Source organism: Callorhinus ursinus, unplaced genomic scaffold (assembly GCF_003265705.2).
Source record: "Callorhinus ursinus isolate GAN/ISIS: 27379988/994484 unplaced genomic scaffold, GSC_fseal_2.0 scaffold43, whole genome shotgun sequence".
NCBI lineage: Eukaryota > Metazoa > Chordata > Mammalia > Carnivora > Otariidae > Callorhinus > Callorhinus ursinus.
The window spans coordinates 10,115,424-10,140,192 of record NW_027397105.1 but is presented as its reverse complement, the minus strand read 5'-3'; the positions used below and the strand labels follow the sequence as shown (position 1 = coordinate 10,140,192).

Sequence of the window (24,769 nt, the reverse complement as noted above, 5' to 3'; positions counted from 1 at the left end):
TAAAATAAAATAAAATCCACTAGCATTAGATCACTAGGAAAACAGAGACTACAGGATCCTTCCAGACTCCTATGGTAACATACAAGCAGAGGGAGAAGAGGCACTGACTTAAGGAAAACCAGAAGCACATCACACACTCATGCTCACACACTCATACATACACACTTACACACTCGCTCACTCTCTCTCGGGAGCTGCCGTCCGGGACGCACAGCTGGCTGCTCACCTCTGTTCTGCGGGCTCCGCTCCTCTCTGAGACAGTAGCAGCATGCTGTCCTGTTTCTCATGCACAACTGGGACCTGGGGCGGGGAGATGGGCTCGTAGGACTCGGAAGGGACGTGACTCCTCTCTGGGGATTTTCCAGGCCTAATATTGTAACACAGAAAGCATTAGAGTGTGCTCCTAGGGCCCAGTACAAATTACCTGAAACAGAAACTGGTTCACTCATTACTTACTCAAGAGAAGGAATAAAAGTTGCTAGTTTATAATCAGAAAAAAATCGCCTCAGGTTTTCACTATATACCTGGTTACCAAAAAGTCTGCTGCCACTGCTTTATCTGCGCACGCATGCCAAGCACCCAGGACAGGCAGTGCTCCACCGGGAGGTCAAGGCCACTGTGTGTTTCAGCACCACACCCCGCCATCCTGCCCTTGGCCGGCTACTCCGGCGAGCCCTCCAGGCTTTCATTGCTTACCAGGTCTTTCCCCATGAAGTTAAGAGAGAAAGGACTGGAGTACCAAACTGAACCCTGAACCTGCCAGACAGGCTCAAGTTACACCCTGTAGGGCTCTGCAATTTAATGGTCTTCCTCTGGTTACCATGTTGGTAAGTACAGTGTGAGAGAAACATAGTGTTTAGACCAAAACAAGTTTTTGGCTTAGTGATTACACATTTAAGAGCCACCTGTGACCTTTGAGTATAAATGGATGTATGCCCTGTCACCTACTTTCCCAATCAACCCCATCCAATTTTTACAGGTGGCCATTTTTGACCATTTTTCTTTGAGTTCTTTGGTGGTTACCTCTAAAACTCTAAAAAATCTTATACTTTTCTTGATTTATCAAACTTGAAACAGTATCTATCACCTCCCTTCAATGGAAAGACTTGACTTTTGAATAGACATTAAAAAGAGATCATACCAATTGCCCAGACAGTGAACATTCCAAGAACATAGAGGGAAAACCCTCATTTGTATCTCCCAAGGAATGAAGGTAAATAAATTTTAGGTGTTAAGTAATGAATCCCCTATCTGGGGGGGGGGGGGATCTGTGGAGAATAACAGTAAAACAACATTGTTTTACTGTTGGGAAATGTACATAGAGTTTGAAATAAAAACCATACCTTCCCCTGGATTTGTCCACAAGATTTTCTGGAGAGACCCTTGACCCTGGTCTTTGATGGTGGACAGACTGAGACTGGGATTCTGGGCTATAACGATTTGATGTTTTAGTCCTCACAGGTGTGGACACCAAAGCAGATGGTGAGTTTTGGAATGTAGAAGTGGGAGGCTGCTGGGGAGGCTGTGAGGAAACTTGATTTCTAGCAAAATCTTGTGTGATAATTTGCTGTGAATGAAAAAAGAAGGACTTGGTTAAACCCGTTGAGTACTTGCCAAAAAATGTAGCATAAAAAACCTGGACATCTTTTTTGTGATTCTCTCTCTGTGAAATGTGCCTTCTGCGTTGATCAAAAGAAGAAAAATTAACAGAATAACTTACACAGATGTGATCAGCAAGTGTGATCAGGCGGTGGGTCCTAGGCACCTGCCCCACGCCGTCGGCCTGTGAGGAGGCGGGCAGTTGCTGTTGTGGAGACAGTGGTTCCTGCTGGGGTCGGTAGTGATGTAATGGCCCTTCATACTGTCTGCTGGCTTCACCTAACGGAGGACAGACGGATGTCTTACTCAGGGATGCCCCGGCCTTTCACTCATCATCAAAGATTGAACACAACTCAGGGGCACATGCGAGGGACGTGATACCTGTCTCTAAGCAGAATTTATTATCTTAATTTCGAAAGGAAAAACACTGGCTGGCTGACAGAAATCAGGACTAGTATAGAATGAACTGTGAAAGCACAAGCGGGCAAACGAAATATCAATGATTTCCTGTATCATTAAATGTAAACAAAGGAGTGATCAATAAAAGCTTAAAACCAACTTTCCATCAGTGCAGCTTTAAATGTCTCTAAAGCAGACTCCTATAAGATTACTCTAAAACCAAACCAAACCAGTTCGTTCTTAACACGGTCCAGACAGATGGTCAGAAGCAAATGCCAGGTGCAGATATGAAAACAGGTCAACCTGGTGGCTAAAAAATACATACTTTCTGCTTGATTTGCCTTCACCACCTCTGGCTGATAGGCCTGCAGTTTCTCCTGGGGCGGCGCAGGTGAACTAGCAGGGCTGATCACCTCAATAGCATCGCCGGGTGCTTCATACCGATGAGAAGATACTTTAAGAAAAGTAAAGAATCTGATTTTAAAACTAATCCTGTGAGAAGTTTCAAAAGTCCAAATTCTTCAAACCTATTCACATATTTTTGTTTTTTATTCTCAGAAACGTTCGATGATAAAAACGAACCAGCTCAATGCACTGGTATCAGTGGTCCACAAGGGCTTCCTCAGGCTCCTAGTCTCTGTAGGGAACAGGGTTTTATGAAATTGTGTGGCTTCTAGGACCTTGAGGTGAGGCAGGCTAGGGAACAGATCTGCGCGAACACCACCACCAGGAAGGACACTTCTCAGAGGAGGCGGAGCAAATCAGAGAGTAGATCTCCACAGTTCACCGTTTCCAATGATTAAAATTCTGAGGGACTCTTAGAAAAACTTTCAGGCTACATGGCTGCTTCATTATCATGATTTTAAAGCTACTGATGAAGTAACATTATATAATAATTTTCACAAATCACTGGATTACTGCAGACAAAAAGTATTACTCCAAATGATTTCTCAGCACTGTTACACTGAAAATACACAGAAATGGTAGGGAATGTCTGAAAAGAAGAAAATTCACCCCCCTGGGAAAGGATGCCCACGTCAGAGAAGGCCCCTCTAAGCGCAAGTTCCCAGGAAAACTGACAGAGGGTTGATGCAACGGGGGTGGGTGGGGTGGGGGGGTGGGCAGCCGCTGTTCACAGTCCTGCCGTGGCCTCAGAGCAAGGCGACAGACACATGGAACCTCCTGGTCTGGAACCTTCTGACTCTAGAGTGCACTCTGCATCTACAGGCTGCAGAATCTGAGAAAACTGTCCGAGGCCCAAAGGGTCCATGTATGACTGGCTGGATCAACAAGTGTGACCGGTCAGTGGGCCCTGGACACAGGTATAGAAGCTCGGAATAAGCTCTATTACAGGCTCCCACCGAGATCCTCCAGTACCCAACGAACAGCCCTTTCTTCCTACCCCTTCACCAGGCCATGCAAGTTGCAATTAGCTGGGTTCTGGTACACTCAGGACAGAAACCTGGTGATTGGGATGGAAATGATCTTTCGGGAACTAAAATTAACTATTTTCGAAGTAATTTAGACTACTTGGTGACTTTGGTATCCACAAGAATTCATCACTGTTTATGTTCCCAGCGCCCTAAATCTGGTCACCACATCCAATATACAGTCCCTGGAAAGTCAGAGGCTAAACTGTGTTCACCTTCAGGGGGAGAGGGGCTCTGAAGGGAAAAACTGAAAACCACACTGAGTAACAGTAAATAGCCTGTGGACTCCACGCAAGTCATTTACCCAGTGATAAAAAAAATAACCCCACTCAGAAAAGACGACAAACCTATTTTCAGACCTTCTGAAGGTCAGACTCCTAGAGCACAGTCTGGTTTGTGATGCCAATTGAAAGGGAATGCTAGCCAGTGACTAGAGCCGTGCACCCCAGCGGCCAATAAGCCACAGGCTGGAGGGGTCACCAGGTGTGCTGGTGACCTCCCTCCAGGCCTGCTCCTGCAACGACAGATCCTCCTCAGCTAGCAAGTTTTCTGCATGCGTAATATCTATTTTGCAGATGTTCATACTCCCAGGCGAACAGAAGTTTTCTGTCTACACAGCAGACTACCAATCTGCCCCCTTCTTTCCAGAAAGCTCAGCCATGGGGTAGATATTTACCGAAACAGATTATAAGTAGGCACGGGGGGTAAAAAGAATTACACATTGCATGCTGAAGCATAAGAACTTTTCAACTCTCCTCAATTTCATTAACAAAAACAACAGAGAGATGCCCACGTATGGTTAAATTACTTCAAGGATTAGCAGATGGTTGCTTAAATACCCGATTCTTCCTTCCAGAATTCCATACAGAATTTAGGCAGTCGTTAAAAATATATTTGAAGTAACTCTTCCAGCATTTTACTGTAGATTTGTGAACTCTTATGGATTCAACAGGGTACATGTCAAAATGACTACCCAGACTTGATCAAAATCCAGCTTGCAACGAGAGAGGGCAAACCTGTGGTCACCAGAGGGGAGCTGGGGGAAATCGGTGACGGGGATGAAGGGTACACTTATCATGACGTGCACCGAGTCATGTACAGAAGTACTGAATCACCATGTTACACACCTGAAGCTCCTAACACTCTACGTTAACTATACTGGAATTAAAACAGAATTTAAAAACAGTTTAAAAAAATTAACGTATGAAAACAATTTTAGAAAATGAGCACAGAATAGGAGCATATGCATAAAGAAGGAATAAAAGTGACCAATACATATATGAAAAAAATTTTTAAAGATCCAGCTTGTAAAAAAAGGGTAATGTAGATACCAATGACCAGTAACTCAGTGGTCTTGCTTTTTAAAAATTTGTGTTAGAAAAAGGATGTAAGAGACTTTGGGGTATCAACCTCAATACTGAACTTCATCCTAGAAAATGCTTCTTAAGAGGCCTTGGTAGCCTCTCTGACCTTTCAGATGCCCAAAAATGATCACGAGCTCTGCCCTGTCTACTTTCCAATTTTACCTCTCTAAGGGACACAGTGTTTCCATGGAAAATACTTTGACAGGCATACTTAAGAAACTCTGAAGTTTAAATAATCATGACAAACAGAAGAGACATTTTTTGCACTACTAACCCACAGAACCTTTCCATTACATTTACTCTCAGATCAGGATTTTCTTTATATCATATTGTTCTGCTTTACCTAAAGAATAAAGTAATTCTTTACTCAGATATCACATTGCAAAACTCAGATTGAGATACATACAGCTACTAGAAGAGTCTGAACTTTGAGAGCCACGTTCCCTTGCATCCTTGTCCGAGGCAATTTGCCGGGTGATGATCACGTCTATGAAGTTAGCTGCAGTAATGGTAGTCTTCCCTCGGGTCCTTAGCTCTTCCTCATATCTGGATTTTGGAGGAGGCCCTTTATCTTTCCCAGCCTCAGAATAAACTACTGAAGAATGAGGCTGGGGCTTGCCACTTGGAAAGGCTGCAGAAGTGTACAGACACTGAACAGATCTCTTCTCCACCTCCAGGGGTTTCTGCTCTAGCTGCTGCTGTTCACTAACTGCTGCTGACCTGCTTCTCAAATTTTCTTCTAACCTGGAAGCTTCATGCTTACTCTCTTTGGTTTTGGAAACCTCCATCTGGGGGGCAGAGGCTGCGGCGTCCACAAGGGCAGCCAGGGCGTCCGCAGCGGTGCTGTAGCGGGAGGCCGGCAGGCCCTGGCTTATCGACGGGCCCCCAGCGGGCAGCGGCCTGCAAACGAAAGCAAACCACACACGAGTCCGTGAAGGGCGGGCTCCACCGGGGACGTGCCAGGGTGGCGGGAGGACAAGCGGCAACAACGAAGCGTACATCCCCAAACCATCGCGGTCACACATTTGCAAGTGTGCGGTATGTGCCAGAGACTGCCGCTTTCGGTCAAAATGCGCACAAGGGACTCACATGATTCGGAGCTGAGCACTTGGATCCAAAGGTGTGATTACACTGGTTCCATTGGTTCCTTGGAACACGCTGGGTCTCTGCTGCAACATGGTCTCCTGGGCTCTTACTGAAGGGGACGGGGAGCGGACGTATCCATGACTGCCCGGTCGGCCCGGCTGTTCCGAGCCTGCGAAGGCCAAAACAAAAAAGAAGAAGAAAAGACAAGCCATAAGGAAGAAGCCAGAGACAGCAACATTCAGGGCTTGTTCATTTCCTAATATTCCTAAACAGAAAAAAGGTAAGAAACCGGATACCCTGCTTTTTGGCCTTTCTAGAAGTATGTTCTCTAAGAGCTTCTCAGTAAAGATATAATAAAACCATACCAGTAACTCGCAACAAAAACATCAACTATCAGTTACTGTCACTTCCGTTTATGTGACAAGTTTCTACCTTGATTCAGAGAGAAACAAAAGTAACACCAACACTGACGTAGGGTTGACCCTTTAACAACAGGGGTTTGAAGAGCATGGCTCCACCTACACATGGATTTTCGGTGTGAAAACTACAGCAGATGTAGATAGATTTTCCTTACGATTTTCTCATTTTTTTCTCTAGCTGACTTTACTATAAGAATACCGTACGGGATACACAGAAGATACAAAATATGTGTCAGCTGTTTCTGTTACCTGTAAGGCTTCTGGTCAATAGGAAGCTGTACAGACACTGAACAGATCTCTTCTCCACCTAAGTTAAGCTAAGTTCTGGGGAGTCAAAGTTATGGCTGGATTTTCTAGTGCGTGGCGGGGGGGGGGGGTCAGCGCCCCTAACCCCCAAGTTGTGCAAGAGTCGGCTGTCCTCACACAAATCAGACAAGTTCATCTCTCAGATTTTTCCTCAGACCCTGGTGTGCTGATCATTTCCATTCGGTGCAGCCGTCTAAGTACCGTGATGGACACGGCACACCGCCACCAGCCTGCGGTCTGAGCAGCTTCGTCCTGCCACAGCTCTCCCTGCTCTGCTCCGCCTCTGCCCTGCCCAGTGAAGGGCTCCTCTCAGCGAGCTCTCTTTGGACACGTCACTCACGCTGCCCTCCCCCAAGACTCAGTGCCACGAACAGCCTCCCCAACAGCTGAGATGGTTTTGTTCACTGACCTCAGCTCTCCCGTAACACAGCCACGGCTTGGACTTGGTCAGCACCACTCAACTGCGAAGATCTCAAACTCCCTCTCTAATCCCTCTCTTCTCTGCCTCCTCTGTCCTTTGGCCTCAGAAGAGCGGGCCGCTTCCGCACACGCCCCTACTCCCACAGCACGGACCACCTAGCGCAAGCTTCTCAGCCATTTTCCCCCTTCCCACCACACAACAGCTGATACAAGCATTTCTAGACTCCTAGAAGAGGCACTGCTATTTAAGTTTTTGTACCCCCGCAAAGACTATCCCTGTTTACACTGCTGCTGACCATGTGTGAGAGTCCATGTTTCTTTGGACACGGCAACACAGAATATTTATCAACTTTTTAAATGTTTGATGGAGGAAAATGGTATTATATCATCTTGAATTTGCATGTTATTCATTAATGTGATCATGAGCATTTTAAAAAAATATAGTTCCTACCCTAAGGATATAATGTATGGTGATTAATATAACATCATAAAATAGAATTTAAAAAAAACTCAAAAAAATATATAGTTCCTACCCAAGTTATGCTTTAATTAAATCAATGGCCATGTTATTATGCAGTCAACATATAATCAGTATTAGGCTGCTACCTCACAACTCACTAAAGCATTTCTTGTGGTCACTTAGTGATTTTTTACTATATACAGACAGTAGGTTACAGCTCAGTATCTTTGGGCTTTGCAACCACTGATTCATTCAACATAAATCCTGGGTCGAATACGAAGACCAGCCTTGGGCCCCTGCTCTATCACTGCCACCACTCTGATGTCGAGGTCTGTCCCCCATGAGCACGAGTGTGACAGCCTGCCTGCCTCACACCCTTCGGTTCTGTACCCACCTCTCTGGCCGAGTCTCTGGTCCCCTCTGCCTGCACCTCTAACACCCCTGCCGGGACCGCCTACGGACCGCCCCACCCCTCCCCACACACCGGCCGCTGGGAAGTCTCACCCCATCCAGAGTCACGACCCTTGCAGGGGACTCCTAGGTCCCCGTGCGCAGCCTGTCTTTTCTCCTAAGGGCCAGATCTGTCTGTCCATCAACATGGACACGGGAAGCACTTTTCTCTTACTGACAGAACAGAACGCAAAATGACAAATCTACCACGGGTCAGAACAAATGTTCCAGAGATGCTTCAAAGTACGTCCGACGGTGAAACTCCCTTCCTCCCTCTCTCCTTTCCCTAATCCTGCTCTGTCTTCCGTGCAGAGCTGGCTTGTTTCTCGCGCCCCCCCCCCCACGCCCCCCACCACTGAGCTACTGCCCAGTCCTCTGTGCACGGTGACAGCGTTCCTCCCGGCCCTGCCTGGCCACATGGCCTCGCTGTGGCTCCTGGCACCAGCCCACGCCCCCTCCAGGGTTCTAACCCGCCTCCAGGCCCTCCTCCTGCCGCAGGGCAGCACCTGTCATTGCCAGTGTCACCGGCCTTCTCCTTGTACGGCCGTCTTCCTCAAACGCCAGCCCCACAGCACAGCGCATCTTCGTGACCGGGAGCCTTTGCTCGGGCTTTCAGCCTCACTGAGCTCTGCGCCCAGGATCTTCAGGCCCAATGGCAGCCAACTGCTGGGGCCAAATCAAAATGATGCCTTCCTGGTGAAAACCTCAGCTTCCTGTTCAGAGTTCGCATACTGCACTTTCACCTGCGCTTCACTTAAGGCCTGAGATTACTTTCTGTCTCCTGATTCCTGCGTTTAAGATCAGCTCAGCAGCCCCCTCGACAGGAAGCCCGATGCCCTGTTGTACCGATTACCAAGGAGAGTCCACGGCACGAACAACAGCACGCTGCTCACCTGGCCGAAGGTAGAGGTCTGAGGACGTGGCCGCGGCGATCCGCTCCCGCTCCTTCTCCCGCTCCCGCTCCCGCTCCCGCTCAGCACTCGCAGCCGCTGCAAGGTGCGTCGAGTGTCCTGTAAGACACGGAAATCTGCAACTTAAAGACAAGAACATCAACCCGCCGGGTACAAACAACTTTTAAATTTTTAAGTGACTGAAAATTTTTCAAAACGCTCCCAACTTGAGATGTAGAGTCTTGGATGACAAGTGACACCTAACACAAGCTTTTGGGATATTTCTGGCGTATCTGGTGACAGATGGCGTAGAAGAACTGTTACTAAATATTAAGTGAAACACAGCAGAGCAGGGGCGGCTGGGGGGGCTCAGTTCGGCTGAGTATCCTACTCTTGATTTTAGCTCAGGGCGGTGGGCTCGAGCCCTGTGTCAGGCTCCACCCTCAGCAGGTTCTTTCCCTCTCCCTCTGCTCCTCCCCCTGCTCACTCTCTCTCTCTCAAATAAATCTTTAAAAAAAAAAAAAAAACCAACAGACAGATGGGGGGAAAGCCCAAAACGCCTTCAAAGGCTATGCTGTCAACACTCAGGCACGCTGGTCACAGCAGAGGGGGGCGTGACTGGTCTCTCACCTGGAGACACAGACGCAGAGTTGTACGGCCTGGGCGGGAAAGTAATCTGTGTGCCAGGAATGTAAGTGATTCTGTCCATGGGAGGCGTACTCGTGCCCCCGGGATGAGGCACTAAAATCGCTGGAGGCATGTTGGTCAGGTCAATGATTCCTGCTCGCAAGGCAAAGACAATAAAACGATGTTAAATGTCAGTTTCTCTAAAGATACAGAACTGTACGCGGCTTTTTAAAATCCTTTCTCTCTGTAACTCAATGATACTTTGTATACAGTATAAATAAAAATGGTTAAGATCATCATGACTTTGTAAGACCTTCTTTAAATCTACACAAGGCTATGAAATCCTGCGCCCCACACGAGTCACCTGAAAGCGTGGACAGGTTACCAAGAGAGAGCAAACTGGTAAGACAGTGACTTCAGATAGTTCAGCTATGTCAGTGTTCACCAAAACACCCCATCTTGATGCATCACTTTACCTCCGAGGGCTAAAAGCTACAGAGGCAAGGACAGGGCTGCCTTTTCTTCCATTCCATCGTTCACTCAGCAAATACTCACTGACACTCGGTACACCTAACCCATCCTAGGAAACCCGAACGCCAAGACACGCACCCCTTGTGGCTGGGTACGGGAGGCCCAGCTGCTGCTCCCGTGGGGAGAGGCCTCTGGCCACATCCGGGCGCAGATTCACTTGCATCTGCTGTGAGGTAATGTAATCATTGAGGATTGTCTGTCTGGTGTTCTCCATTGCATAAAGCTGGTACTGACTGGGGTACGCTGGGGTTGGGGAGAGCTGTCTCTGAAACAGGTAAGCAGCAGCTGCTGGTGGCGAGAACGAGAGAAAGGCATTTAGTTCAGTCCAGGGGAAATTCATTCACTAAACGCCACCCACAGAAAGAGGTGAGGCTCCTGCTGTTGAGCTACTATGCGCATGCGGCTTTAGTGTGGGTGGGAGGTTACAGGGAGTTAAGGAGATGCATGTCAGACCCTGACACATCAGCGATATGAATACACACACTCTAATGTCAGATGTAACGGAAAAGGGGGGAGAAACAAGACACAGTGGGAGTATGAACGTTTTCACTGGTAGAACAGGAGCTAAGAAACTTCTCAAGCAGTTGCACTTCCGATCTTTGCCACGTAACTTAATTATAATTTCACCTAAGTCTCCAAGGGCTGCATCTGAAAATCAAATTATTTTTGTAGTACTGACCATTCAACACAACCAAACGGAAATACACGTGAACACACTTTGTGACAAATAACCGCTTTCCTGGGGCTGAAAATGATTAGTCTATAAGCACTTAATTAATGCATGTGTTCAGAGCAGAGATGAGCAAACTTATTCTGTAAAAGGCCAGATGGTAAATATCTTCCACTTTGTGGACCATATGGTCTGCTTCACCTACTCAACTCTGCCATTGTAGCATGAAAGCTGCCGCAGACACAACACCCACAAACATGTGCCTGTGTTCTACTAAAACTTTATTTATACAAATAGGCAGCAGCAGGATTTGGCCCCCTGGCCATAGTTTGACAACCTGGGTTACAGCATGACATGAGTTGCTAGGAAGGGGTAGGTATGTATGGTAAAAAGGAGAAGGTAATGTCTCTCTGCTCAAAACACTTAAATTCAGCTCAAGCTCAAAAATAACAAGCATATAAAACTGCTATAAAATGAAGGACTATGAGAAGCACTACATTAAAATATACACATTCAATTTTGCCTGAAAACTTGAGTGAACTATTTTAAATATATATGTTTTCCCTAGAAAAATAAATGACAAGTTTTCTGGAATGTTTTCTTCACCTTTCTTCATCCAGAACTCCCAGCAGGGTGAGTCTGTCAGTGGACTCTGTGGGAACTTCTGCCTCAGTTTTGGGAGACAGTCCCTGAAGAACTATGTGTAGACTCCTCTGAAACCTAACGTTCTCCAGTGACCAACAATTTGATGCCATTGATATGACCTCCAAAAGATAAAATATTTTCCACAGGTACCTTGCTTCCATAATGTAAACAACCCTTAGAAATCTTGGCATATCTCCTCCCTAAGGACCATGGTAAAACACGGGTGTCCTGTGTCCGAATTTCAACTTGAAGGATGTAACAAACAAGCCAGTTAGGCCGGAGAAGAGGTATGAGCAGAAAACACCCATCTGAGTGGGGCTCAGTGGGCAAGAGGAACAGGGACGAAGATGGGGAGGACAGGGGGAAGCTGGCACATGGATGGGTCAAGTCACCACCGATGTGCTGACAGGACTCCTTTCGCCTTGCAGAACCCACTGCCCCGTGCCCACTGCAGACTGCTCTCCAGAAAACCTACAGACTCCTGCACCTCCAACGAGTATGTCTACCCACAGTCAGAGGGGTCTGTCTGTTCGAAAGTTCCCTCGTTGTACCTGCTACTGTAATTATGTAACTTAACAAAGTAATCTGGAGGCTGTTGAGAAAAGAATGAAAAGAATGATTTCTCTGGAAACTAAGTTGACTGCTTTGGAAAGACTCAGTATAGAAGTTGAATCAGGTACGGACGAGACAATTTTGAAAGACTGAGAAAAGAAACCTGGAAGGATTCTGTATTTAAATTGCTTTGAAGTGGCTGTAAATTCTAGCTTCACTTAAAAAAGGAAACCTGGAATGAAACGGGAGTTTCACTTATGTAACAAAGACAAGGGAGAGATTTCATCAGCAGACCCTGACCTTACATCAGAACACTGATAAAATGAATACTGACACTGTAAGTTTGAATGTTTAACCTATTTTTTTTTCTCAGTTCTGTAAGGGTGCTGGTAATATTTTGTTTCTTGGTTCAGAATTGGTAGCATGGGGGTGTGCAGTGTGTGAGAATTCAATGAGCGGCACGCTAATGATATACGTAACAGTCTGCATATTATACTTTAATAAAGAGAGTTTGGAAGGTCATACAGGTATATTATTTCTTTGCCATAAATCATCACTAGCCCCTGTGCTTACCAGGATCCAGAGCCCTGTGAAACGGCATGGCTGGATCCAAATGTGTGGGAAGATGGCTCCGATAAACCTCTCCTGTGGTGCTGCCCCTATGGTGGGGATCAAAAGGGCTGTGGCTTACTACAGGGTCCACCCCAGGTACTGGAGACTTCGCTGGTATACTTTCCCTCTGGGTAGGGGTCAGGGTCGATTTTCTTTCATGATTAGTAGACTTGCTAGAGGAAATCGTAACTGGAAAAAAAAAAAAAAAAGCCAACACCACAACTTCTTAAGAAAACTTGGGCAGTAAGATTATACAGCTGACCCTTGAACAACACAGGGTTTAGGGGCGTCGACCCTCCACACAGTCAAAACTCCATGCTTAACTTTTGACTCGCCCAAAGCTAATAGCCTACTATTGACCAGGAAGGCTTACTGAGAACATAAACAGCCAATTAGCACATGTTTTGTATGTTATATGTATTATATCCTATATTCTTACAATAAAGTAAGCTAGAGACAAAATGTTAAGAAAATTTTAAGAGAGGGACACCTGGGTGGCTCAGCTGGTTGAGCATCCGACTCTTGATTTTAGCTCAGGTCATGATCTCAGGGTTGTGAGATCGAGCCCTGCGCTGGGCTCTGCACTCAGTGAGGAGTCGGCTTATCTCTTTCTCTCCCTCTGTCCCTTCCCCCACTCATGTGCACATGCTCCCTCTCTCTCTCTAAAAACAATAAAACTTAAAAAAAAATGTAAGAGAAAAATACATTTATAGCACTGTACTGTATTTATTTTAAAAAAAAAATCCACATTAACTGGACCTGCACAGTTCAAACCAGTGTTGTTCAAGGGTCAACTGTATTTATCCATTTCTCACCCAACCAAATACAGACTGTATTTATATTTTTATCTGCTTCCACCAAACATTTAATATTCAATCTTGTAAAATATGCAACTGTGCAGAACTAGCAGAAGCTTCTGAGATTGAGAGATTACCACCTTGTGGATCATAGCACCAGCATTTTAGCACCTGACGTTAAGATTAAACATGAAGTTCAACACTCCTCTTTCAATCCCATTATAAATGATTTTGTTTTCTGTATGGCTTGAACATTCCAAATTCTTCTCGATCCCCCAGGTACCCAAGTCACAACTCCCTCTCTCTGCCTGTGCCGCCCCCTCTGCTGCCCGCCGGTCTCTACCTGACGCTATTTTTCCTTGCCCTGGACCTTCCACAAAGCCTTTCTCATGAGCTCACCCATATTAACCACCTCCCTACCCCAGGCTCTCTTTTTTAAACGATGTGATTCAGAAGTTATTAGATCATCTCCCCAATGAACAGCATATCCCGACACTTACTAGCCATCACCCTCCACTGTTTTAACAATTGTAGTACAACACACAAAACATAAAAGGTACCATTTTAAAGGGTACGATTCAGGGGCATTAATACACTCAGTGGTGTGCACCACCTCCTCATTATTAATAGTTTGATAACATCAACTTGGCCGTGATTACACAAATCTGCCAGACAAAACCAAGCAACCATGCGGGTCTGCTGCATCACCTCCCGAGCGCCAGTATGCTCAAACACAGAGTGCCTTTTCCCTCGGCAGGCAATTCGCCTTCAGAACCCGAGCCCGGGGCTCTGCATTTGCCACTCCACCTCCCCGACTGACACTTCCCTTTCCTCTTCCTTCCAGGCTGCTCCTCTCCCGCCACACAAAACACTCTTCACCTTCCCAGCTCTCGCAGCGTCAGCCGGGACCTTGCACGTGAGCCCGCAATAAACACGTACTGCAGTAACGCTGGAGAGGACGAGTGGGGACGTTCGTATGGGCTGCAGGCGGTTTCAGGGACCACCTGATAAAACTCAACGCCTCGTACCTTACGCACCAGCGAGCAGCAGAAAGCCCGGGGAGGCGGGGCGTGATACCAACAACAACAGCAACGGCAATAACAATAGTTCGGATTCTCTCCTTCCCAAGTCCTTCAAACACATGACCTCATGTAACCTTCCCAACAGTCCAGTGAGGGAACCTTAATACCTTTACTGATGAGGAAACTAAGGCCTAGCAAAGTGAAGTAACTCGTCCAAGGTCACGCAGTGAGAAGAACCTTAATTCAAGTTCAGGCCGTCTTGCTCCACAACCTGAACTTTGAACTGCCACACCAGACGGCCGCTAAACAAACAACGGTCAACGCCGACTTCCAGAACACCTGGAAGGAGGAGCTGAAAGGCCACTCTCAGAATGTACTTATTCTAGAGCACTTCTGGACTCCAGCATCCTCGGCACTTGATTAAAATAGATCTTTTACCTACGATTATCCCTACTTTTCATTTGGTAGCCTTCCATACAGGCCCCATATCAAGCACAACCTGCAGATCCTGTGGCAATCCAAAGCTAACCATTTGACACCGACTTTTTACCGGAGGTGGGAAAGCGCAATCACAACGAGCAAACAAGGACAGAAGAGTAACATACCATCAGAAGTTCTGTTCATCATAGGCGAGCCTCTGGACATGGTGTTTTGATAACTCACAGGGGTCCGCCGTGCACTACTGTCGTCATAAATCCCCGGGCTCAGCTGCGCTTTGGGAGCTTCATGAAGTGTTGACCTGAGGACGGAGGGGCCAGAGCTTACCACCGATGTGTGTCGGGAACGCACTGGCTCGCCTGCTTTCACATCCTCATATTTTCCCCGTTCTACCACTTTTATGTTCTCTGGTACGATTTCCAGTGGAGGCATCCCACGGGGTAGTTTGTTAGGCCCCGTGATTAAGGATTTGACGTTGTGTTTGATGGCAGATTGACCTGAGTTGCTGTCAAACTTTATTGGTGTGCCCTAAAAGAAAAGAAACAAACATTATAGGTAGCCCGAGGCATCCGAAGATTTTTCCATCTCAGGTCAGCTCAGCTCACGGCAACGGTAATTTGCTTCGGTAATCTTTACTATCTGTGTGGGTGTGTCAATCACACACTCACAAACCCAGAGCTGCGAACTTTCTCGAAATATACATTCCCCAATACAGACATGTGAAAAACGAATACTAAAGCATACCTAAAACTTTTACCTTTACTTCCAAAAGATCTGACATCATAAGAACTACTTATAATTATTAAGTCATGCTTCTCAAAATGCTCCATGAATATCACAGTCGGGAGTGGAACGGTTGACAAAAAGCACCCTGATGTAGTTACCTGGGAGATGGAACCTTCGATTATTGGCCTTGTGCTCTGGACCACCTCTGGAGTTTTTCGGCTTTCCTGAGTTAAAATATCTTGCCGTGGAATCTCATGAATGGAACGCCCCATTTCTTTGATGGTGGTAATGCCATCATATGGTTTTCCTTTGGTGATGGCGCCTTCAAATGCTCGCATGGGAGGACTCTCCCTTTTAATCTGTTTGGGGTACTTAAGACCGTCTTCGAAACTGTCCGTTGTTGCTCTTGGTGTGCCTTCAAGAAAGAATTCAAGAAAACGTGCTTATTAAAGTAATGCCAATGGTTGCAGAACAATGTGATTGAGCTGTACATTTAAAAATTGTTAAAATAGTAAATCCTGATACGTATATTTTTCTGCCATTTAGAAAAATTAATACCTTGTCATCTTGCAGTTTTTAATCAATTTTCTGTTTACAACACATCTTTAAATATTCATAAGTCGGCATTTTTTTCAGGTGGTTCAAGACAATACAATTAAGTCTGTGCATCACAATCAGAATGGTTCTTACATAATGAAGATGTCTCTATATTCAAAGATTAGGCAACTATCATCTTCATATAAACTATGTAGCTCAGAAACAGAAGAGTTAAAATCAAGACTTAAATATCTAATATTTCAAAAGGGAGAGTACTTGAAAAGCAGGCTTCATGCACTGCAAATTAATGTTTAACTACTCTGCCAATGAGGCAGTCATGAATAAAAGCCAAAACAAAGTTTACCCTGCATTATGGAACCAGACAGCACAGTCCTTTCTTTGAGGTCAGAATGAGGGCTCCCCCTGGGTAATGCTCGGCATATCAGCCCTTTCAAAACAAGAAAGCAATTCAAATATTAAACATAATGTGTATGCCAGTTCACATATACTTTATACTGACCTTAGAGTATGCACTTTTTGATAAAAGCCCTATGGAGAAAGAGATATCATCTTAAATTTGTGAACTATTCAGAAGAATATCATGGAAAAACTCAGTCTGAAGTACCCAACATGACATCACTGTTCCTTTTTAAACAGTCTTCTAAAGAGAAAATAGCGACAGAACACATCTATTATAAGTCAAAAAGGAAAGACACTTTCGAAACTACATCTAAAATTCAATGCTTCTTTCTCAAGGTGAGGAGACACACAGAGGGGTTGAGAATCACTGTTTAGCTCTGAAACACACCTCTGAGAGAGGGAAAACACGAAGGATGAGTGCGGTACCTCAAAAACAGGTAAAATACATAAACGAAAACATGCAAGTCAAAATGAAAGAGCTGTAAATAACCTCTTAAAATGTTTCACGTCACATCACAATAAATTTGAATCAAGGATTGGAAATAACCACACGCAATTACCCTAAAGTAAAGGGAAGTGAGATTTTTTTTTTTTTAAATACAGAGAAACTCCAGCTCTTAGAAAATTATGCAGGACTTCTCTAAGATTGAGGAATCCTTACCCTGTTTTTAGTATTTCACCTAGATTAACATTAAACAGTTGAGCCAGGTTAAGGCTTAAAGAAAGTGAGTCATTAACAAAATAAAACTACAGGTATGAGGTAGTGAATGCTTATCGTGGTCAGCACAAGCTTGGACACCTGTCTCGAGTCCTCACACTGTAACTACAATCCCTTCATTTACAGAGGATGAAACTCGCACAGCAAAATTCATCAGGAAACAGTGCAGCCCTGCTTTAACTGCCTCAAAACAAAAACAAAGTTCTCAAAATGAATTTTACATTTTTCACCTCACTGAACCCTAACAGGAATAGTCTACAAATTTTATGAGCATTCTACTAGTTACCTATGATATGACTGATTATGTTTTTTACTTCCTACCACTGTCATGTACTTGATTTATATGTAGATATGAATATAAATTTAAACATATCAATAAGCTCATATTAATATAGTGTTAATTATATATTATACTATATTATATATTATTAATATAATGATATATTAATATAAGTTTCATTTATATAGTAATATGAATATAAATTTCACGTAGAAATGACAGAGACTGAATACAACCTAACCCAACCATGGAAATTTACTGTACAAAATTAAATGTATCTAAATAAAGTTCTGGAAACAACATTTTACCCTCCAACGGTGCTGAAACAGGAGACTCCCTCATCGACAACCCTTGCTTTATATTTCCTTCCACTGATTCATAGCTTCTTTTTAAACTGATTTCATGAGCTGTTCTTGGACTCCTCGTCCCTTCTCGGGCATTTTTAATATCTGCAGAACACAGAAATAGAATTGCTCAGACACAGCCCAAAGCCTACACTACAGTCAATCAGTTATCTTAAGTTTCACAATCTTACAAAAAATAATAAAAGTCAGTCAACCTACAACATACTACTGTGTAATTGATACTTATGAAATTTTTTTCATTAAATCAAATTATTTGAGTGCCAGGCATAAGTAAGTTAGGCTTGCAGATAAGGTTAACAAATTAAGTGCCTTCCTTCATGAAACCTACCCAATCGTGGCAAACACCGATAAAGTGCTGGGGAATTGCTGTAGAGGTACACGTACTGCGAGAATGCCAGACGGAGAACCTAACACTTTTATTAAAGGGCCCCGAAAAGGCTGCCTACAGAAGTAATGTAGACGGAGAACTGAAGGATAAGGCGGAGATGCTTCAGCCACAGGTAAGGGAGGAGGAGGTGGTACAGGCGCACAGACGCCAAGGCGAGACAGAGCGTGGGACAAAGAACTTGAGCTCCGTGCGTGGCCAGTGCGCAGGGCGGAGCTGGAGGCGGAGTGCGCGGGAAGGCAGTGCAAGGGGGCCGCGGGAAGGCAGTGCAAGGGGGCCGAGGGAAGCGCAGGAAGTGAACAGTGGGACAGGAGCAGATCGCGGAGGGCGGAGCAAGCCAAGGGAAGGGGCTTCCACTGATCTTAAAGCAATGAACGGTCAAGCAGGAGGTGATGTGTTACAGTGCTGAATACGGGTTATGACTAAAGGTTGGGGGGATCAGGGGCAGCTGCCCGGTTATCCGGACGAAAGACGATGGTGGCAAGTGGGGAACAGAGAAATGGATGGATTCCAGAGAATTCAGAAAAGAGAACAGAAACAACTCAGTGACGGACTGGATGTGGAAAGAGAACAAGTGTTAAAGACGACATCTACATTTCTGGCTTAGGCAACGTACATTAATTTCTTCCTCCAGAAGCAAAATGTAAATCAGCATATGCCAGAAATGTTAAAACAAGAAAGGAGGAAGGAAATAAGAAAGTTACCATGTGTTTTGCATCAGACACTGTGTGCTCACATACCTTTTATCTTTGTATCAAACAAAGATAAAACATGACTAATGACTACTTAGATCACAAAACAGTTGCAAACAGGAACTCAAATCCAGTCCCTCACTTTTTTTTTTTAACCATAACTGAGTCATTCTTGTAACATTGAGAAAATATAACCTAAGAATACATCTAAAGAAAATGCTTACACACATAGACATTAAAATAATTTAAATTAAGAATTTAAATTCAATAGTCTTTCCAGGATTATCAGATTATTATCTACTCCCTAATTCACCTGGGGCACCTGGGTGGCTCAGTAGGTTAAGCATCTGCCTTTGGCTCAGGTCATGATCCCAGGGTCCTGGGATCCAGCCCCGCATCGGTCTCCCTGCTCAGCGGGGAGTCTGCTTCTCCCTCTGCCTCTGCCCCTCCCCCACTCGTGGCCACTCTCTTGCTTGCTCTCTCTCTCTCTCAAATAAAATCTTAAAAATAAAATAAAACAGAATAAAATAAAAGTGATTCTACTAAAGTTGAAGATTCTTTTCTTAGGCTAAATCGACTGGCCATAGTTGAGATTAGCTACCAATTACAGAACCACGTACTATGGGCTCTGCACTGTTTATCATTTTTCATTGACCGTCTCGGTTAAATTTTCACAAAACTTCCACAAGAAGGGAGAACGAACTCCCCCAAATACATACGTGGGGAGCCAGAGCCCATGTTTCTAGTCCCCATCACAGTACTGGCTTCAAAGTACAGATATCATACTTACTATCGTAGGATAAGATGTGTCCACTCTTGCCTTCATAAATAACATGACCTTTGGATGCAGCTTCCTCTCTGCCTTTCTCAGGACTGCTCTCCTCAATGGGCATTCTAGAAATGGATCCCTTCACCAACGCCTCAGTTGGTATGCCAGCCTGTGACAGGGCTGGGGTACCCTGCCATCAAATCAAACACAAACACTCAGGTTTAGAGGAGACACGAGATGCTCAGAAACAACTTACCCTACCACACGGAGAGTCAGATCCTTCCATATCTTCAAAGAAGAAAGGACAAAGACATGAGAGGAAACCCAGATATTAAGTTTTTATAAAGAAATACTGTACCTTAATCCTTGAACCCTGCCCCACAAAACTTAAAATCTGGACAGGTGTAGGAGTCAAATCAACTTTCTTTCCCACCTTGAAGTCAAACCTCTTAACGCTCGGGAAAAAAAAAAAAAATCTGGTCTTAAAGGCCAAAAATCATGCTAAGTGTAATATGTTTTTTCAAAATGTCTAATAAAAATAAGACGATAAATTAAGTTTTAAATTTAGAATACTGCAACCTTCTGGAAGAATGAAGGGGGGGAAATCAGAGGGGGAGACAAACCATGAGAGACGATGGACTCTGAAAAACAAACTGAGGGTTCTAGAGGGGAGGCGGGTGGGGGGATGGGTTAGCCTGGTGATGGGTATTAAAGAGGGCACGTTCTGTGTGGAGCACTGGGTGTTATGCACAAACAATGAATCATGGAACACTACATCAAAAACTAATGATGTATGGTGATTAACATAACAATAAAAAATTTAAAGAATACTGCAACCTTCTCTCACACTGTGATAAGAGGAAAAAAGAACTTGCAGTTCCCAAAGTGTCTGCTGGATTCAACCTCTGGTCACCAGTGGGGGAAGGGGAGACAGGACCGAGAAAACTCAGATGCCTCCATCTTGTGCTATGGATTCAGTTTAGGTCACATCCTCTGAATCTTCACCATCATTAATTAGTCCTCTTCTGGTTTACCTATGGGCACGGTTCTTTTTGACCTTTCCTTTAAGCAGTAAACCCTCCCTTCCAGAGAAATCATTCATGGAACCTACTGGGTCGAACACTTTGTAAAAGTGAGCTGCTTGGGTTGAAATGGGCATGGCAGGCCCAGATTTAGCCCACTCACACATTTGGCGTCCCCAAAATTCTCATGAGGACAATCTGAAACCACACACTTAGAGTAGAAAGAATGACAAAAAACATTCATTTTTCGGCCATTCAAATGGGCTCGGCAGTAAACATCTGGGAATCCTTAACACCCATTTTGGAAGTACTCACTTCACATAGACAGACTGGTTTGAAAATAAACAAAGAAAAAGCGTAGCCTCATATCATCCAGTTCATTCTGTCTTCCTACCCACAACCTGGTTACTAGAGTGAAAATGAACAAGAAAAGATAATATGCATAAGGCATTTATTTCTCTTTTGCCTCTACTATTAAAGTGTTTGCTTATTTTGAAAACTAGTTTCAGGATGTATACTTTGGTCAAATGTAGATGGAGAGATGTGAAGAGTTCACATGTAATCTTCTAGGTCTCTAAGCCATATAACTCCATAAACCAGGTCTTGTTAAAATGGAGACCTTGATTCACAGGTCTGAAGTGGGAACTAAAATTTCTGCATTAATCTAACAAGCTCCCAAGTGATGCTGATGCTCTGGGACACAGACTACACTTGATCAGCGAGGTCCCAGGGCAGGGTTCTCAAATGGGCATGCAGCAGAATCACCGGAGGGCGGGAAAACACAGACTGCTGGGCCCCGCCCCCACAGATGCGACTTCAGGAAATCTGGGGTGGGGCCCGACCATTTACATGCCTAACGCTGCTGGCCTGGGAGCCACACTTTAGCCACTGGCCTAGGGGACAAGGACAAAAGACAAGGAAGAAGAATAAAACAGGAAACTTGTGGTTCAAGGTGCAAAAGCACAGGATTCTGTTTACAATGATTTCCCAAGAGAATTTTCCTTTCCCAGATCGACAATAATAAAGAGGCTACAGACTGTTACACTTCCAAGTGAAATTAACATCTAACCAACTGAGGAAAAGAAAGACCTTGTCTTAATCAAAACTGGCAATTTATTGAGCCTGAAATTGTTAGAAGATACTTGACTTCCAGCGCTTCTATCAACGTCGCCTGTATCTCCCAGTTTAGCATGAGACCCTAGGCAGGTGCCTTCCATGTCGGGACGGCAGACCTTTTTCACAAGGGGCAAAAGTGAGCAAATAATTTATATTGATTTTCTTCTCCGTTTCTATCTGAGCTGAACACACGGTAAAAGCTTTGCCAGGAAGACAGTAAGAACTGCATCAATCAGAACTTGTTTCTTCTGTCAATTTGTAAATCATTAACCTTTTCAAATGACCCACAGACTAGATTATAGCTGGTGGTCAAAATGATCACATTAATGTCTTTCTGCAGACAGTTTACGGATCTGGGTTTATTACCATTGAGACCCAGTCCCATAATCCAGAACAATGAGCAACTTAACCCCCGAACTATACTGCTGGAACAGCTGGAGCTCTTGAGACCTGACTTCCAGTCTTCTCATTAGCTACTGTCCAGTGTATCAGGAACGACCACAACTCACCTGAGTGATCGAGCCCCGCAGGGATGGGATGCCTTCCACGGAAATTTTGCTGGCTGGCGTTCCCCGAGTTATACTTCCTTCTTGAATGGCTCCTGTGGTCCCTGAATGAAACCAAAATGATTAGCAAATTACACCTTCTACCACTGCAAACAAACAAAACTCAGCCCCTACTTAGAAGGGGGGTTAAGAGAAGGAAACAGCAGTACAAAAAGAACAGTGGTGTTTTACCGAAATCTACTTTTAAAATAATATTCCAATTATTAAAAAGGATTGCCGAAATATGGAATTTCAAAGTTTTTAATTATTTTTATACAGAAGGGAAAATCTAGAATGTAAAGGCTCTAACTTAAAAACCCAACATTAAAATGTATTAGTGACTTACTTTAATACATTTATTGGGAACAAAAGTTTAATATTTCTGCCAAACAGTGTATTTTACCTCTGACCACTCCTTCATGTTGTGCCCTGACCAATAAACCTTCAGGCTGTGAGTTTTGGCTTCGGGGAGAAAATTCTTCCTGCTTGATGTAGGGCACAGTAGCTATGGACCAAAGCGAGAAAAATAAGTAGAGATCAAGTGCTGAATTACTGCCCGTGATGCTGCAAGTGCAGGAATGTTTTGAGTATTTACTCACTGACCTGATTTGGCAGATTCCTGTTGCCGCGGCAGTCCGAGAGATATAGAGCCGACTGAGGGCTTAGCTGCTTCTTGAGTGTAGGAAGTCTGATTATGAGAAGTCAAGTAAGTGCCAGGTGTTCCCTAAAAATAATTTTAAAGGACTAAAATAATACTGTCTTCTCACAAGGTCAACAATAAATTTAATGTTCATGTTTCTGTTTATAAGAATTTACACCCCCACTGCCCAAAATTAAGAACAAGTATTTGCAAAACAAGAAAATCTTTATATAGATTGCTTATATTAAAACTACTTTTAAATTTTTTTTTAAAGATTTTATTTATTTATTTGACAGAGAGAGACACAGCAAGATAGGGAACACAAGCAGGGGGAGCGGCAGAGGCAGAAGCAGGCTTCCCCGCGGAGCAGGGAGCCCAATGTAGGGCTCAATCCCAGGACCCTGGGATCATGACCTGAGCCGAAGGCAGACACTGAACGACTACTGAGCCACCCAGGCGCCCCACATTAAAAATATTTTTAAAGGGAGCAAGATATGTCTTCTGAAATCACCATAAATTTCATATAACTAATATTTATGGTTAACAAATTACATAAAGCACTTAACAGTACACTCAAAATGTAAGCTACTATTATTAACAATATTTATTCCTCTTAAAATTGCTATAGGATAGGGACATCAGTGAAAACAGCAGAGTAAGGACTTCTGAAAACTCTCTTCCATAAAGGCAACCAGAAAATCACCTAATGATCAACCTTTCAATTCGGAAATTAACCAAAGGCTTGTGGAAATCTGGATGCATTTATTCAAGAAGACTGGCAAAATCTAGGTTAAGACTGAGCTTTGTGTCATTTGAACTTGCTCTATTTCCTCTCCCATATGCTCCCCACCAAGCTCACTGGAAGCCTTGAAAATCAACAAAGGAAAGTATGAAAATGATGTTTCCCCATACAAAGAATATCAACAACAACAAAAAAAAAACCATGAAGAAATTCTGAAGTTGAAAACTACAAAAATTAGAGGAAAACAAAAAAACAAACTCTCAGCAAAAAAGAATATAAGGAAGCCTCTTCAATCGGAAGACAAGACACCTATGAAAAGTAGTCTAGTTGGGGCACCTGGCTGCCTCAGTCGTTAAGCATCTGCCTTCAGCTCAGGTCATGATCCCAGGGTCCTGGGATCGAGCCCCACATCGGGCTCCCTGCTCAGCGGGGAGCCTGCTTCTCCCTCTCCCACTCCCCTTGCTTGTGTTCCCTCTCTGGCTGTCTCTCTCTCTGTCAAATAAATAAAAATAAAATCTTTAAAAAAAAAAAAAAAGTCTATAGTTAACATACCTACCAGTTAAATACTGAATGCCTCCCTCCTAAAATGGGCACCAAGGAAAGCATATCCTCTTCACCACTTCTTTTAAACATTGTACTATGGGGCGCCCGAGTGACTCAGTCGATTAAACATCCGGCTCTTGATTTCGGCTCAGGTCATGATCTCAGGGTTGTGGGATCAAGCCCCACATCAGGCTGATTGAGCCCCCTATCAGGCTCCTAGCTCCTCGGTCAGCAGGGAGCCTACTTAAGATTTGCTCTCTCCCTCTCCCCACTCCCTCCCTGCTCTCTCTCTCAAATAAATAAATAAATCTTTAAAAAAAAAAAATTGTACTAAAAGTTCTACCCTAGTCAGTTCAATAAAACAAGAAAAAGAAAAGGCACTAGGGGGGCACCTGGGTGGCTCAGTCATTAAGCGTCTGCCTTTGGCTCAGGTCATGATCCCAGGGTCCTGGGATCAGCCCTGCATCGGGCTCCCTGCTCCGCGGGAAGCCTGCTTCTCTCTCTCCTACTCCCCCTGCTTGTGTTCCCTCTCTCGCTGTGTCTCTCTCTGTC

The 24,769-nt window shown here is 44.4% G+C and overlaps 1 protein-coding gene across 20 annotated transcripts in view; it reads right to left on the bottom strand.

Moving 5' to 3' along the window:
• Positions 1-24,769, bottom strand: part of NCOR1 (nuclear receptor corepressor 1) — a 152,794-nt gene that overhangs the window by 13,153 nt on the left and 114,872 nt on the right. For 16 of the 20 annotated variants that reach the window (XM_025863922.2, XM_073881764.1, XM_025863928.2 and 13 more), the window contains 18 exons: positions 22,896-23,016; positions 22,696-22,797; positions 22,257-22,357; positions 19,631-19,799; positions 17,707-17,847; positions 16,345-16,428; positions 15,602-15,858; positions 14,885-15,245; positions 12,422-12,649; positions 10,060-10,269; positions 9,454-9,603; positions 8,827-8,943; positions 5,882-6,047; positions 5,199-5,692; positions 2,324-2,452; positions 1,721-1,878; positions 1,344-1,567; positions 227-367 (listed from right to left, as the gene is read on the bottom strand). In XM_025863922.2, coding sequence (XP_025719707.1) covers positions 227-367; positions 1,344-1,567; positions 1,721-1,878; positions 2,324-2,452; positions 5,199-5,692; positions 5,882-6,047; positions 8,827-8,943; positions 9,454-9,603; positions 10,060-10,269; positions 12,422-12,649; positions 14,885-15,245; positions 15,602-15,858; positions 16,345-16,428; positions 17,707-17,847; positions 19,631-19,799; positions 22,257-22,357; positions 22,696-22,797; positions 22,896-23,016 — 3,353 coding nt within the window. The remainder of the gene's footprint in view (positions 1-226; positions 368-1,343; positions 1,568-1,720; positions 1,879-2,323; positions 2,453-5,198; positions 5,693-5,881; positions 6,048-8,826; positions 8,944-9,453; positions 9,604-10,059; positions 10,270-12,421; positions 12,650-14,884; positions 15,246-15,601; positions 15,859-16,344; positions 16,429-17,706; positions 17,848-19,630; positions 19,800-22,256; positions 22,358-22,695; positions 22,798-22,895; positions 23,017-24,769) is intronic. The other 4 variants (XM_025863934.2, XM_025863935.2, XM_025863924.2 and 1 more) reach the window with 2 other exon arrangements.